This window comes from Phyllosticta citriasiana (genome assembly GCF_038021145.1).
Source record: "Phyllosticta citriasiana strain CBS 120426 chromosome Unknown IWZ02scaffold_5, whole genome shotgun sequence".
In the NCBI taxonomy this organism is placed as follows: Eukaryota; Fungi; Ascomycota; class Dothideomycetes; order Botryosphaeriales; family Phyllostictaceae; genus Phyllosticta; species Phyllosticta citriasiana.
In genome coordinates this window covers 1,369,914-1,384,623 of record NW_027117282.1, presented here as the reverse complement: position 1 = coordinate 1,384,623, position 14,710 = coordinate 1,369,914, and the positions used below count along the sequence as shown (strand labels likewise).

Sequence of the window (14,710 nt, the reverse complement as noted above, 5' to 3'; positions counted from 1 at the left end):
TTCGAAATTTCCTACTGAAAAAAGAGCAGAAGCGATTCATTCGTATACAGGCACCTGCTCACGTAACATCGAGAATGGAGGCAAAATCCATCGAAAATCCATGATTGACAACTTCTGTCAGCTTCTTCAACTGGGCCATCACAGTAAAAGTCAAAGACGATGATAATCCCTGAATCAGCTGCAGTGGTTGATGACAGCTCCCAGCTAGATGTGAATGCCTCTTCCTGGACGCAGCCACAGTGCCAGAAGGTATTCATAGTTGACACCAATTGCAGAGTCTTTGCACGAACCATGCATTTTTCAAGATCTACGGGCAGCGTTCAGTCAACCCCTTCGTCTTCGTATTTGTCTGTGTGCTTTTGGTCGGTGCTGTCGCCTTTGCTTTCGTCCTGGCTATCTTCATCATCCTCGGAATCGTCCGACTCGGTCGTGTTGGACTCGACCTGATCAGCTGGTATCAAGGTGAAAAGAACGACAAACAGCGGCTCGTTGGTGATCATGTTTTTGAGGACATATCTGAGAGTGTGAGTTCTTCAGTCAGTTAGGGAAACAGCTCATGAGAGCAGACATGGGTATTACAACTTTGAGCTTGGTGTTGGGTTTGATCGAATGCGGAGCGTCTAGGCCCCTTATTCAATGACCTTGGAGGAGTTGGGTATGGTGGTGGTGAATGCTTACCGCAAAGGCTGACCGTCCCAGGACTTGATTACTGGAATCGTGATGATTGGTAATTTGAGAGCAAAGTCTGCCATGAATCAGCGGCGTTCTCGGTCAAAATTGTGAGCTCTTAATCACCATTAAAGTCAAGGTACTTGTTGAAGAAGTCACAGGAGAAGGCCCTGTCTTTTTCAAAAATAAAGTCCTTCCTCGGCTCTTCGTGACGAAAGTGTTTCATTCGGGAGGGCCCATCCGCTGGCATGGATGACCTGTCACGAATGTCCTTCCCGTCCCCCTGTGCGCCTTCTTCAAAAACGACCACGGCCTCATCGCCCTCACCGACAGGGGAGCCTGCCTTATCCGCAGCCTCGGAAGGGCTCTGGCCTTTTGCTCCCACATTGAGAATGTTCATGGAGCTGAGAACAGGAGAATAAAGATATGGTTCATCGGCATAAACATCTCCTTCCATGGTGGGATCTATCCAGCTCTTCACCCAACCGAATGCGGTGCTGAAGCCGTATGGTAAGCGGTCTCGGATGGGATGGTCAAAGTCATTGCCGAAGACGAGTTTGTCGCCGGGGATATCCTGTTTCAAACGGAATGTGTACGCGATTCCATAAAGGTCGGCCGTATGCGAGGCATGAGAGAAATATGGCGAGGTTTTGGGCGAGTTTTTGGGCAATCCTAACCGGGGTAAGTTTCTCGTTCGAAGGCGTTTCGATGACTCCTCTGCAAAAGAGACTTACCGCGGTAATTTTGTATGCGAACTCTTATCGAAGCATCAATGTCTTTGGTAGAAACCTGCACAGGACTCGAGGTGTTGACTTTGACCTCTTGATGGCTCTTTATGTCGTAATTGGGACCAACGGTGACCTTGAGGACGTATTTGCGTGCTTCGGACATGGTGGTAGGCGGCAGAGAGATGCGGAGGACGTGCTAAGGCAAGCTGACAGTGCTGTTGGGGGTTTTAAGAGAAAATGAGGCTGCTGATTGAGTTCAAGGGCTTGACATAGGGTGGTAGAGGAATTCAATAGGTAGCTAGGTGAGTGCATGCTTGGTTTCTGGGGATGACGTCGCATTGTCGATCATCCGTCCGGGTAGCTGGGGCTGACCAGATCCCCCTCCATCTTCGGCTCTTCCTATTGACGATCAATCGCGACTCTTGGCCATTGAAGTCTGTTTGCTAACGCTGATGGAAGACCTCCCTTATGAGACTGGACAAGAGATGTTAATTGTCGCGCATAATCAGAAGCGTTTGATGCTCTTCGTCTTTTCCGATATCCTGGCGCCAATTAAAGCTCTGTGGACACAATTTCAGGTCCACTTTCATGGGCTCTGTAGGCAAGAAGTCTCTCAATCTGCAGTCTACGAATTTCCTAGAGCTGGACGTCACTCAATCTCTGATTCTATTGTCCGCAACATGAGGTTCGGTTCTTGCTGAGGTGAGCCATCACGTGAACTGAGCGCGCGTCAGATCCCTGTCGATTCGAGTCGGTCCTCCTCCAAACACCGCGTCACCTCGTTACGTCTACGCGTGCCAGACCCTTCCAACAGGCGCATCCCGTCATTCTCCATGTAACGTCCAGCACATCTCTAATGGCTCCGAACGGTGAGAACTACCTCGTCTGAATTCGAGAAAAACCACTCACCACCGATGCAGAAGATCGCGAGGAAAGGCGACGCATGCGCCAACGCGGTGCGGGGTGAGTACCACCATGTTCTTCGTACAATGACACTTTTCTGACCTCGTTCAGGACGAGCGGCATCACTGGACTCAACTTTGGGTTCACCTTTGGCGCTCCCGCAACTGCTCGACGGTCAACGCCTCGCCGAACTCCAAGAGCGCTGCCTAACCAGCCCACCTCTCAACGCACTCCTCTCCCTATTCAGCGATCCTCTCGACGCTCCTCTTCGAAAAAAGCCACTCCTTCTTCACAAGCCTCGCGCCGGGCTTCGGGTGCCCAAAAGGGATCTGGATCGCGTCGGACCCCACGAGGACGTACAACTTCAGCAGATGTCCAACCCCAAAGCGAAGGCTCGTCTTCTCTTGCCAAGACAAGCCTAGCACCAGCGATCCCGCAAGACAATGTTACTACACCAACGACTGGACTATCCGGAAGGAAGCGGAAGCGGGCCACACCGGTTCTGGAGGCGCCACAAGAGGATGACGAGGACGAGCTGGAGCAAAATGATGAGGCATACAACATGTCTTCGGTAAGAAGCACTCGTGTCGAGTCTGTGCAGTGGCCAGATCTCTCAAACAAACGGACAACTCCGTCGATTATGTTGGAAGAAGCGCAGGATGAGCTGGACAGTCATGACGGGAGTCATGTGTTATCCAGCGCCAAAACTCCTGGACGGAGAGGGTTGCTCATTCCCGAGACAAGCTTGGGTGCACAAGAGCGACAGCTTGCCAGTCCTGTTGAGGCGGCAAAAAAGCGACCTGGCCGGCCGCGTAAATCTTCAGGAAATGCATCGGCGTTGCTTGAAGAAGCACCAGCCACCGCAGTTATTCGAAAGAAGCGAGGCAAGCCAGCGAAAGCGCCTCCAGCACAACGAGATCAGGAAGCAGAACAATCTGCGCTGTCCATCCCCTCGTTTGAGAGACCAGCTCGACCCGAGCCTGAAATTTCCTCTGATGAAGCAGGCGAAAGTCATGACGAGCTAGGAGAAGAAAGTTCTCTTAGAGCAACAAATGATACTCGGCGTCAGTCGAGGCGCTCGTTGCATCAAGCCGAGTTTGAGGACTCGGAGGAGGAATACGATCCCTCTAGAGAGCCCTCCCCAGAAAGACCGCCAGTGAACAAACCAGCCGCAACAAAGCAGCGTGGTCGGCCCGCAAAACCCAAGACGCAGGCAGCTCGTAGTGCGGAGACTCAGCCCAAGCGCAAACGAGCGCGCAACGACGAGACGGGCGAAGTAGGAACAATCCCCATCACGATCTACCGCTTGTCCAAAGCTCCACAGCTGGCAGAAGACGAGGGCGAAGACGAGCTTGCCAATCCTCGTTTCCAAAATCCAGTCCGCGTGCCTGGCGTCAATGCCGTCGATGTGCTCGCTGAATTCATGAGCGAGAAGATGGAGGACATTTCTGCCAGGCTTCAGGAAGCTGTCGCAAACGAAACGGACAGGGCGCAGCGCTCCAAGCTCAAGCGTCAGGCCAACACTGTCGGGGAATTCGGCCGTGAGCTCGACTCTCAGTTGTTACATCTGAGGGAGGCGACATACGCAGGCGATTCGCTTAAAGCCAGGCTGAAGACCACGCGCAAACGAAGAGATGTGCTCACACAAGAGTTTTTGGACATTAGGAAAGAGAGGGACGAAATCGCTTTGAAAATGGACGCGGTACGGCAAAAGCACGAGGAGGCCGAAGTAGCGAGGAAGCGGGACCAAAACCTCAACGCCGCAATCTTTGACATTGAACTCGCAGTGCAGCGAGGCAAGCAAAAGGCTGAGAGAGAAGGCAAGCAAGACGAGACGCCCGAGATGCCATTGGATTGGATTCTTGATGATGTCGCTGGCACGGTCAGCTCGAGCGGCAACGGAGGTGGTCTCCTGCAAAAGGTCAAGGGGTTCAACGCGTTTCTGGAACATGCAGCAGGTGTGTTGGAGGGACGGGCATAGCAAATTGGCTTGGTTGTTAGTGTGAAAGTGTTGTCAAACTGAGATACCCTGATGCAGCGCATAGAAAGTTAAGCTAGTGCTATATTGCTACCCTCAACGAGTCTTTTCGTTAACAATCCCTTTGCTTGATAGGTATTGAGTTGGCCACTGTGGTCAGCAAGTGGTGCGAAATCCAAGGTTACCAAGGGCAAGTGTGTGACAGATGATTACCGCATTACCATGGAACATTTTGTTGCGTTTTCCAGGACACTCGGTCTCGGTTGGGATTTCTTGCGCTTGAAGGGTTGTCTCCAGATGGTCTTCTTTGCAGTGTGCATGGTTGATGACTTCTTCATGTTCCTTGGGTCTGCCGGTCATTGCACCACCGACTCAAGGGAAGTAGCGAACCACGGGCGTCCAGGAACCATGACTGCCTATGTTGGCAAGATACTTGAGAACCGTGACCGAAGATCGCAGGCAGGCCTTTGGCCCACCACTTTCCCCCTTCACAAACAAGCTGCCAACCACCAATCTCGCGCGCATTGGCAAGTGCATCACCCAACATGCACTCACGTCGCGCCGACATGAACTCACGCCGTGCCTACATGAACTCTCGCCGCGCCGACGTGTAATCTGGCTCTTGTCTTATTTTGTACTTTGCCGACTCAACAACCTCCGCTCCTTGTCGTCGCTATCCAGGAACCCTTCTGATCATCAACCTCACTGCTTCACCGACCTCAAACCTCGCCGTCACTTCTCTCTCAAAACACCAACCCAACGCTGTGACACCAGAAACGCAAGCATATCCACAAGGCTTCCCACGGATCAGCAACCCGAGATCGTCTTTTGCCAGACTACCATGAACCGCAAGAGGCTTCGCGCAGCCAACGAGGCCGTCGTCCCAACAGCAGGCTCTAGTCGGGCCCAGCGACAGGATCTTGGCCAGGGCCATGGCCGAAACAATCATATCGACCCCAACCAGAGGCCCGAAGTAGCCAATCAGGTTCTGCCGACGAAACCAGCTTCTGGCGGGGGCCGTGGTCGTGGACAGCGTCGTGGACGTGGTCGCGCTCGCCGACGCAAGAAAGCAGCACAGAAGGAGGAGATCGAGGATGCTTTTGGCTCCAAGCTCAAGAAATGTGCGAAGAACTTCATCGCTTGCCGCGACAATTCCGAGACAATCGAAGGACCTTTTGAAGGTCGGTGGAAGATTTGGAGCCCCAGGTCGGTCGAATGCGGCACGCCTTTATTCATCGCGGTAAAGGCGATCATGCAGCAGTGGGCAAAGAAAGATCTGTACCATTGGGGCATGGCCGAAAACATGGAGATTTGGAGCGTTGACGTTGAGTATCACCGAAGCTGGTTTATGGAAAAACGTCTTCCTGGCTTTGGCGAGGCAATCTGCATCCGTCCTTGGTTCACCGCCGACGGTGATGAACAATATTACTGGAAGCGTCCCGCCTATCTTGTGAAGGCATGGGTTGGTCAGGGAGGAGAGGTCGTCATCGAATTGTCGGAAGAGGACGAAATTCCGCTAACAAAGCTCCTGGATGAAATGGCCGCCAGGCATTACGAGGACCTTGTTTGCCGCGACAGCACCTGGAACTTTTGGATGGGCAACGACAAAAAATTCGACTGGGCCGGCCTTCCGGGCGAGATAAAACTCAACATCATGGGCCATTTGGTTCGAGAGGAAGAGATTCAGCCCTATGAGAAGCCAATGGGCCGCGGCGCTATTGCAAGGGGTGAAGGAGATCCCCCACCGGAACTTGCCAATGGCTGGCAAATTATGGAAGGCCTCTGGTGGGCGTTGCCTAGGCGCTACCCCGATTTTGTTTGGCGGCCCTATCCAATCAACACGATGGCAACAGATTTTCTGTTGGCCACCAACGTCTTCTGCTTTCAAAATCTCAAGGCACTAATGCGCTTCCTGAAGAACATGGGTCCAGAGGCGCAAAAGGTCCGGAAGATCAAGCTCCACTTTCAGTATGAGGACTTGCTGCTGCTTTTCTGCAACAGCAGCCTGCCCCTTGTCACAGACCCAGGCGACAACAATATATCGAGGGTTCTGAAATGGCATGTCTCCGTTGACGCCATCAAGTCGACCATGAGTCTTCTCAAGGCCATGAATCTCACAGAATTGAAATTCCATGTGAGGAAGACGCGAGACACATGTCTCGAAAAGCTCGCGCATTACGGATATGTGCCCTGGAAATTTGAGTGCCATCGCAGCATGCATATCTTCATCTTCCGTCAGATGGCTACCCATTTTGCCCACGTCAGGAAGCTAGGCGTAGAATTTGAAAAGCCACCTCACCCACTTGAAGATGCAATTATCCACGACTTCTTTGCTAAGATCCACTACGACGCCGCGAACCACCCCGAGGGAGAGCTGAAGATGGCGCGCAAAGCTCGCGAGAACGCTCGACTGTTGGAGATATGCGGCGAATGCGACAACAGCGATAGCGGGGTCGAACTCCCTTGTCATCAACCCAAACTGAAAGCCTGTATCGAGCATGATACTCATTTCCCTGAGCTGGAAAGGGCCCACGACCCCGTCGTATGGCGAGACGGTGCACAGCAGAGCTCCAACGTCGTCGTCTTTCCATGTAAAGCCCATCCCCAGGATAGATGCATTTTTGCCGAGGACTGCATCTTTGGGACATACACGCCTGGCCGCCGCCGTGGAGCGCCTGCAGAATGGGAGCCAATTGACGAATATGGGATCCAGCAGCTCGAGGAATGGAAGGCAGCGCAGATGAGTGACGAGTTTGATGAGAGGGAAGCGTCTTACCCTAGCTTTTCTCCATGGCTGGACCCGGAGGGCCTCCTTGATGAGGATGGTGACATAGACGAGTAGTGGGATTGGAAATTCGTTGCCTTCAAATCAGGCAGCTGGATGCTAAGGATGGGTGTGGAAAGATTGAATGAAGATGGAATTGAGGCTTCAAAAAAAAAAAAAAAAAAAATGGCGTTCAATTGATTTTACGGCACCCCTTTGGTTGACTTGAACGAGGCGGCAATGGATCCTCTTGGTTCGGGGTTTGAGAGGGGACGAGGTTTAAGGAAACAAAGAGCAGTTTGGCGGCTGGCTGAGCAGCTCATCGAAATAGCGAAAGGTCAATATATTCTGCTGTCGCAAGACTTGTGTCTGTGTGAAGGATGTCTAGGTTGGTAGGTAGAGGTGACGTTGGAACAGGCCTGCGGCACGACCCGAGGCTGGCCACAGCTTTCCCGTCGTGCGAAAAGGCCGATGGCCATGCCCTGCCATGGGAAGGAACTTGGCCCCAGCCCGAGCCCTACCTGCATACATAGATAGGTGACTGGTGACTGGGGACTGCTCCTCCTACGACAGCACTTCCGCTGCACTGCCCACGACCATCGATCGCATCGCTTTCACTCTTGGCTCTCGGCCTGCTTCGAGCTCGACCTGGAATTATGACTGTGACCTGACCGGCCCCACGACGAGCATCTGGCTCGGCTTCCACCTGGAACTTCGCTTTCGTCACTAGCTAACCTCCGCGGCGAAATGCTGACACCTCCGCGCATGGCTACCCCCTCCGCGCCTACAGCCGCCTCGCTGTCACGATCTCGCCCCGTTTACGCTGCGCTGATCGGCGCCTTTGTCCTCTACGCCGGTTATCTCTTCTACGTCAACCGCTCGGCACCCTCGTCCCATCTGCACCGAAGCAACGCGGTACACCGACGCCGCAATCCACGAAGTCGCGCCCAGTCACAACCTGCCGTTGCTGGTGCTGAAAACACAGACGATCAAGATGCGCCACTCCCGGAGAGGCCTTACGGCATCTTCGTGGTCAGCGACCCCAATGATCCCTCGAGACGGCATAGGATCCCGCTTGTCCCAGGAAGATTGCCCGACGTCAACTGGTTCCGCAACTTATGCCACACGGACCGAGAAACGGCAGAAATTTTGGTTCAAGATGCTCAGCGGCAGTTTCTCAACATATACCTGTGGGAAGAGATTGGAAGTACAACCATGGTGAGCAGCTCCGGCTTAATGAGCGAGAGCATCTATCGCCGTTTGATAGGATGGGGGATTCCACGCCACCAAATCGTCGCTGCCTTTACGCGACACAACACTCGAGTGGCGCAAGCTCAGCGACCAGAAGCGGATGGTACGCGAGAGACAATCGTGCTTCCGGCTGCAAATGACGATGAAACCGATGTAGCCTCGTTACGAGACATTGGACCTGGTAGCGCTGGAAATGGCGCCAACGAGAACTCGAGCGGCCACGCGCTTCGCAAAACATTATACTACATTGCAGAAGAGCAGGCTCGTAACAAAGGAATCGTGCACCGCGGCATCACCTGCGATGGCTGTCGAACAAATCCCATACGGGGCATACGCTGGCGCTGCACAAACTGCATCGACTATGATTTGTGCTCGGACTGCGAGGCTACGGACATACACCCCAAGACGCACATGTTTCAGAAAGTAAAAGTGCCAGCCCGGTACCTTGGTTATACGCGCAATCCGATGCCCGTCTACTTTCCCGGAAATCCAGGCTTCATGCCCAACATGGTCCCAAATGCTGTTCGCAGAAGCTTGGAGCAGTCAACGGGATACGAACCGGAAGAAATCGACGGTCTTTGGGAACAATTCACCTGTCTCGCCAACGTTCAATGGGAGCAAGATCCTAACAAGCTGGGCGCAAGAATAGACAGGCGGGCGTTTGACAAGTCCTTCGTTCCACGCTATACAGCCAAGGTCCCTGCACACAATCTCGTATATGATCGCGTCTTCAGCTTTTTCGATACCGATCAAAACGGCTACATTGACTTCGTAGAATTCGTCGAAGGCATGAACATGATCCGGACCAGCACCACATCGAGCGTGCCAAAACTTCGCAAAATCTTTGACTGCTACGACATCAACCGCGACGGCTTCGTTGATCGAAAAGACTTTTTGCGCATTTTCCGGGCCTACTTTACGATTTTGAAGGAGAAGACCCGCGACATGCTCATGGTCGCAGAGGAGCATTTGAGTGTTGCGGGGGCCATGGACACCATCGCATCTAGTCAACCTCTGAGCGCTGCCTTCCTTGGAGGGCCAAACTTTAACAGGGAGCGACGTGATAATTTGCGAAATAAGACCTACAACCAAGCCGACCACGATCCTGAGCCGGGCCAAAACGTTGTCAATGAAAGCAGCAACGACACCCTTGATCGCTCCGAGTTCATTGCTGAGGTTGGTCGCTTGCGACGTCCTGCCCCTACTTTTGATGGGGACGGGCTCTACGGGGAAGAACGAACAGAACAGCAGTCTTTAAGGGATCGCTGGCGACGGCGAGAGTTCTACATCGACGAGGAAGAAGGCTTTGCTGCACCCTCAGGCTGGAACGGTGACATGAGCGACGCCGTTGATGGAACGGCCACCCCTGCAGGCGATTCGGTGGATGCTGAGAGCCCTGTCTATCGGCGCCCTTCTCACTCACGTTCGTCATCACGCGTGCGTTTCGCGGATGACTTAGAGTCCGACGCTCGTTCCGACATTTCTACATCGTCCCGGCCTGTAGGCGAACGTTGGGGCGGCTACGAAATCCCACATGCCGAGGAGGATTTGGGTCAAGACATACTTTACCAGGTCAGCCAGCAAGGATGCAACGAGATGTTGGACCCAATTTTCAAGAGAAAAGAAGACCTTTACATCGAGATGACCTTGACCAAAGCGGAGCGTCTGCATTGGAAAGAGAAAATAGACGAGTTCAGTCGCTCGATGATGACCAAATTTGGGGTAGACTTTTCCGAAGATCGCCTGACATGGTCAGAAGAGTTTGAGCAGGTCCTTGAGGTGTCTCTCGTATTCGCAGCATTGATAGCAGGCAGGAGTTGGACAGCAATATCGAACCCCCACAAAACGGAGCGCACCGAAAAGTCAAAGTCGGATCTTGTGGATGGATTCGTGGAGGAAGCATTCAACCATTTGAAAGAGGATGTTGGAGATATTGGCGTCGCAGTACCCGATAGCAATAACCTCGTCCCTGGTGATGGCTTCACAAGGCTCATCAGTGGCCTCAGGGCAGCCAGACCCCTGATTTCCGCGGCCGTCCAGCGCGTTAATGATTTCAAGACGTCCATCTCCCCAACCGATGCGGCAAGATGGCACGCAAAATTAGAGGTCGACCTTGTGTATCATGACTTGGACGCAATGCTGGAGCATTGCCATCAAAGGGAAGAAGAATATTATTTTGAGACAGCTGGCACCTCCGATGAAGAAGATCGCGACTCAGAAGAGGAAAGCGAGGCTGATGAAGAACACACTCAACGGCCAATGGTCCCGACTCCCAGTCAGGAACGTCAAAGCAGACCAGCTTCCGAGCTTGCTCGCGACCCAACAATGCCACAATTCCGCCCAAACAGCGTGGATGAGGCCAATACTGAGGAAGCACAGCCCGAAAGAGACCCTGAATTTACACTGCCTCTTGCTGTCCGCCGCGCCAATGACCCAACAACTGCCGAGCCCCCACCGCCACCGAGATCCGCCACCGAGTCCGAAGACTCATTGCATCCGCTGGAGCCTGTTTCGCTGCCAAGATCAGAGTCCTCTCCGCCTGAGGTTGATCAAGCACACGCATCAAGATCCTCTTCCCCGCTTCCTCCGCTGGAGGATGTAGAGGGTGATGCTGAGCACCAGGAGCCAGCATCATCGCACTCTCTACTTCATTTGAACGGCCAAAACGATTCCCCTGGTCCGTCATTCCCACGCCGAGCCAGAGCTAGTTCCCCCAGCTCTGAAAGGCCTTTAACAAACGGGAACACTGCTGCAGATGGCAGTTCGGAAACATCTGCTTCTAGCACCTCTGCATCTGGAGACCACGATGACGACGACGAAGACGATGAAGAAGATTCGGGCGACGAAGAGGGCGGTACAGCTCTGCCTCGCGGAGCGTTGTCGCTCAACTCACTCTCTCTGCCAGATGAGCTGCTAGCCTTTTTCAATCACGCATACCGCGATGAACGCATTCGGGAACTCGTTACTGCGTCGTCGGAAAAATACTTGACAAGAAACAAACACATCGACGAGGCGTTTCGCCGCCGAAAGGATCACTCCAAAGAGCCATCACCCGAGAGACTGGCGCGACTCGCGATCCTTGAGGGCGTGCAGGCAGAGGTTGCAGAGAGAGGAGCGGGAGTGCTGACCTTCGACGAGTTCAAAGAGGTTTTTGAGAAAGAGGCCGGCGTGCTCATTTTTGTGGAAAACTGGCTAGAATTGGGTAGTCTCTGAGCGCTGGATTCCATGACGACGATTTTGTGTCGCATGGGGAGGTTCTAGGAAAAGCTTGGTTGGTGCGGTGGCATGGTATGAGTGCACGGCATTGGGTTTCGAGGAAAAGGGAAGCGATTATTTTTGCTGTGTATATTAGAGTGTAGAAATGATACCCGGTGGCTGCCTGACTGCTGGATGAGACTTTCAATCACGACTTCATTTTAATACGGCAAGTTGGAAAGTACCTCCTTGATGCGTGGACATCAAACACCCGTCCGTCTTCGCGTCGCCAGCGGAGCGGAAAGTCGCATCTTGGCGGAGCGGAACCACCCATTCAACCACCAACGACGGTCACTACCACCGCAACCGACGAAGCCTCCCACCATGCCAAAAGCTCCCTCGTCACTCACACGCTCAATTTCTCCACCGACTCCTCCACGCAAAAGAGCGCGCCTCATTCTCCCTTCCGAAGCACGCAACCAGGCACCAAACACATCCCAAACCAACAACACATCCGCCACCTCCAGCTCCAACTCTCCCGGTCCCGCCGCCATTGAAGCCGGCGAAGCCAAAATCGACGACCACCTGGCCTACTTTTCAACGCATCTGGCTGCCGTGTCGAGATGCGAACCCTCAGCGCCGCGCTTGTCGATGGACGAATTTGCAGAGCTGTATCGCCGCAATGACAGGCCGCATGGCTGCCATTTTGTCGTGCATCAGCATGACCACCCCGTGTCGGGACCGCATTGTAGGTGCTTTTGCTTCGATGCTGTGTTGATTCACGGCTTTGCTATTTGATGGTGTGGTTCGTGGATGGCTTCTCTCCGCGACTTTTTTTCTCTTTCTTTATCCACTCTTGTTTGGTCCACGCCATTCTTGGTTTCTTCTTAGTTTCTTTTTATGCCGTCACAAGCTGATGGCCGGCAGACGACTTGCGCCTCCAGTTCTCGGAATCGAGTTCTGTCTCATTTGCTCTGCCGTACGGTCTGCCTGGAAACCCGCATTCGAAGAAGCCGACGCGAATGGCGCTTGAGACGAGGGTGCATTGCTTGTGGGTATGTTGAGACCTGTCTGCTGAGGCATTTCCATCATCCGCCGTGCCTCACAATCTTTTTTCTTTTTTCTTTTTTCTTTTTTTTTTTTTCTCAATCAATTTCTGTCACTCGTCATCTTGAAGTTTGCCAGGGCGTCTTAAAATAAGACGACGACCATCTTCCCTTGCAATTTTGTATTCACGCGGCGACTTTTGTCGACTCAAAAAATTTTCTGGTCATTGCCCTGACTTTGAGAAATGCAGAACCATCTCATCGAATCTGCCTCGCACGCAACTGGTTCCCTGCTCATCTGGGACACGGGGGAATACGAAGTCCTCGACCGGCCCTCGCCAACGGCAGGCGACGAAACTGACTCCTCGACATCATCTTCTGACGACTTGGAGAGTACGCGAGCTGAAGCAGCTCAGCAGCCGCAAAATGAACGCCTCATCGATGCTTTCCAAAAAGTCAGTCTTTGTCTCTGTCCTGTACAAGAGCTTCCTAGAAAACGTCGCGGTCCATCCAGCCCCATCCCTGATTAGTCCTCCGCGCACTCCAAAAGCTGTAAGAGTTATCATTCCACTGACTTTTGTTCGTCTTTGTACCGACGCAGTCGCGCATAACGCTCCGCCTGCACGGGACGCGTCTCCCGCCCAACTACACCATCAATATGTGGCTGCCATCAGCAAACAGAAACCCGCGCGGCGCCAAAAAGAATCGACCAACGCAACAAACCATCCGCCGGCGTCGTCTGCGTCGCAGCAACAGGCACACCACCTTACATCATCACGAGAATTCTACTCGCACCTCGACCTCGATGCCGCGGCCGCCACCACCGTCGATAGACCCAGACTCGGACTCGTCGGATTCATCGGATCCAGGCGCCCTTGCCGCGGACCAAGAAGACGCAGACGAGGAGGCGCTGAACAAGTGTGACGACGATGACGACGGTGAAGAAGCAGCAGCCGCCATACGTGCCGCCAACGCGTACACGGGCGCGACCAACAGCATCGGCTCCGTCCAGTCGCGGCAGTGGTACGTATCGCTGAACAAGGCGCTGAGCGGTCTTCCTTTCCCTTCATCCACCTCCTCCTGTTCCCTCTCACCAGCCAAAAGCACAAAGAAAAGAAATGACGAGGAATGGGGATGGAGAGACGCAGGCGGCGCCTTTCTCGTCCACGGCCCAGAGATCGAACGCAGCGTCGTCACAGGCCGATTAGCAGCGGACGTCATGGCAGATGAAGGCGTTGCCGCGGGCTTCGTTCCGCGGAGGGGTTGGAGGGCTGTTCTGTTTTGATGTGATTGACTGCATGCACCAAAGGAACCATAAGCAAAAAGAAGAAGAGAGAATTCATTCTGAGCTCTACTGGTGGAGCGAATAACAAGCTCCATGATCCCTCCACTTATAGTTCCTACAGGCACCACCCCAGAACCCCTCTAACTAAAGATAATCTAGGAAAGGACCCCTTTATCCATAGTCTAACTAATACCCTCTAGGCCTATACCCCTCCTCTACCTTATATAGAGCCTCCACTAAGACCCTAGCCCTCTAGATTAGGAAGGCGTTAATATAGCTTAGATAACTACTCTGTAACTACTCTAGCTAAACCCTCCTACTCCTAATAATAATTAGATGACTATTTAGTAGTAAGGTAAGGGCTTAATACTATTTATCTATATAGTATACCTAGGCTAGGGTAGCATATAGAGCTCTATTATTAGTAATAATATTAACTTATAGTTATCTAATAGTAGTAATAGGGCTAGATTAAATTATAAGTAATATTAATATAGATTAAACCTAGGTTCTTTAGCGTTATTTATTTTCTATAATAAGTATTAGCTAACTATGCTAGCCGGCTAGAAGATATATACTACTAGTTAAAAACCTTACCCGCTTTTTTTACCTTTCTAGGTGCTAAGAAAGGTGTTATATAACGCTAACTAAAAATAGTACTATTAGGGATAGTACTAGAATGCTATAGTAGAGCATATATATAATCTACCTTACCTACTACCCTATACTATATTTACTTTTCTATATATACCTTCTTCCCATCCCCCTTTCTTTTATTACTCTTACTTCATACTACCTATCTACTTAGATAACGGTAGGAAGGCTAGTTCTTAGCCCCCCCCTTACCTAAAAAGAGCCTAGATAAACTATCTATCTATAATAACCCTATAC

At 52.4% G+C, this 14,710-nt stretch overlaps 5 protein-coding genes across 5 annotated transcripts; 4 read left to right on the top strand and 1 right to left on the bottom strand.

The window, feature by feature from the left end:
• Position 1: 1 nt before the first annotated feature.
• IWZ02DRAFT_448915 (uncharacterized protein) lies at positions 2-1,742 on the bottom strand. Its single transcript, XM_066767362.1, has 4 exons — positions 1,404-1,742; positions 796-1,341; positions 679-745; positions 2-516 (listed from the first exon to the last, which is right to left on the bottom strand). Exons 1-4 carry the CDS (start codon positions 1,558-1,560, stop codon positions 321-323), a joined length of 966 nt encoding a protein of 321 aa, XP_066623893.1. The 5' UTR covers positions 1,561-1,742; the 3' UTR covers positions 2-320.
• Positions 1,743-2,174: 432 nt separating this feature from the next.
• On the top strand, positions 2,175-4,395 carry IWZ02DRAFT_448914 (uncharacterized protein). The gene is made up of 3 exons (XM_066767361.1): positions 2,175-2,266; positions 2,318-2,360; positions 2,412-4,395. Exons 1-3 carry the CDS (start codon positions 2,254-2,256, stop codon positions 4,279-4,281), a joined length of 1,926 nt encoding a protein of 641 aa, XP_066623892.1. The 5' UTR covers positions 2,175-2,253; the 3' UTR covers positions 4,282-4,395.
• Positions 4,396-7,515, top strand: IWZ02DRAFT_448912 (uncharacterized protein). The gene has a single exon (XM_066767360.1). The coding sequence runs from the start codon at positions 4,697-4,699 to the stop codon at positions 7,118-7,120; it is 2,424 nt and encodes an 807-aa protein (XP_066623891.1). The 5' UTR covers positions 4,396-4,696; the 3' UTR covers positions 7,121-7,515.
• Position 7,516: 1 nt separating this feature from the next.
• Positions 7,517-11,748, top strand: IWZ02DRAFT_448910 (uncharacterized protein). Its single transcript, XM_066767359.1, has one exon. The coding sequence runs from the start codon at positions 7,790-7,792 to the stop codon at positions 11,504-11,506; it is 3,717 nt and encodes a 1,238-aa protein (XP_066623890.1). The 5' UTR covers positions 7,517-7,789; the 3' UTR covers positions 11,507-11,748.
• Positions 11,749-11,758: 10 nt separating this feature from the next.
• On the top strand, positions 11,759-14,181 carry IWZ02DRAFT_448907 (DNA polymerase ligase-domain-containing protein). Its single transcript, XM_066767358.1, has 4 exons — positions 11,759-12,236; positions 12,416-12,543; positions 12,786-12,989; positions 13,136-14,181. The coding sequence occupies exons 1-4, from the start codon at positions 11,873-11,875 to the stop codon at positions 13,817-13,819; spliced, it is 1,380 nt and encodes a 459-aa protein (XP_066623889.1). The 5' UTR covers positions 11,759-11,872; the 3' UTR covers positions 13,820-14,181.
• Positions 14,182-14,710: the final 529 nt, after the last annotated feature.

Bases quoted from the DNA above. Each gene is read 5' to 3' on its own strand.
- IWZ02DRAFT_448907 (XM_066767358.1), top strand. From the start codon at position 11,873: ATGCCAAAAGCTCCCTCGTCACTCACACGCTCAATTTCTCCACCGACT. The intron at 12,237-12,415 runs GTAGGTGCTTTT...GATGGCCGGCAG, and splicing joins CCCCGTGTCGGGACCGCATT to ACGACTTGCGCCTCCAGTTC. The intron at 12,544-12,785 runs GTATGTTGAGAC...TGAGAAATGCAG, and splicing joins CGAGGGTGCATTGCTTGTGG to AACCATCTCATCGAATCTGC.
- IWZ02DRAFT_448910 (XM_066767359.1), top strand. From the start codon at position 7,790: ATGCTGACACCTCCGCGCATGGCTACCCCCTCCGCGCCTACAGCCGCC.
- IWZ02DRAFT_448915 (XM_066767362.1), bottom strand. From the start codon at position 1,560: ATGTCCGAAGCACGCAAATACGTCCTCAAGGTCACCGTTGGTCCCAAT. The intron at 1,342-1,403 runs GTAAGTCTCTTT...TACCCCGGTTAG, and splicing joins TCGCATACAAAATTACCGCG to GATTGCCCAAAAACTCGCCC. The intron at 517-678 runs GTAAGCATTCAC...TCACACTCTCAG, and splicing joins TGGGACGGTCAGCCTTTGCG to ATATGTCCTCAAAAACATGA.
- IWZ02DRAFT_448912 (XM_066767360.1), top strand. From the start codon at position 4,697: ATGTTGGCAAGATACTTGAGAACCGTGACCGAAGATCGCAGGCAGGCC.
- IWZ02DRAFT_448914 (XM_066767361.1), top strand. The intron at 2,361-2,411 runs GTGAGTACCACC...GACCTCGTTCAG, and splicing joins ATGCGCCAACGCGGTGCGGG to GACGAGCGGCATCACTGGAC.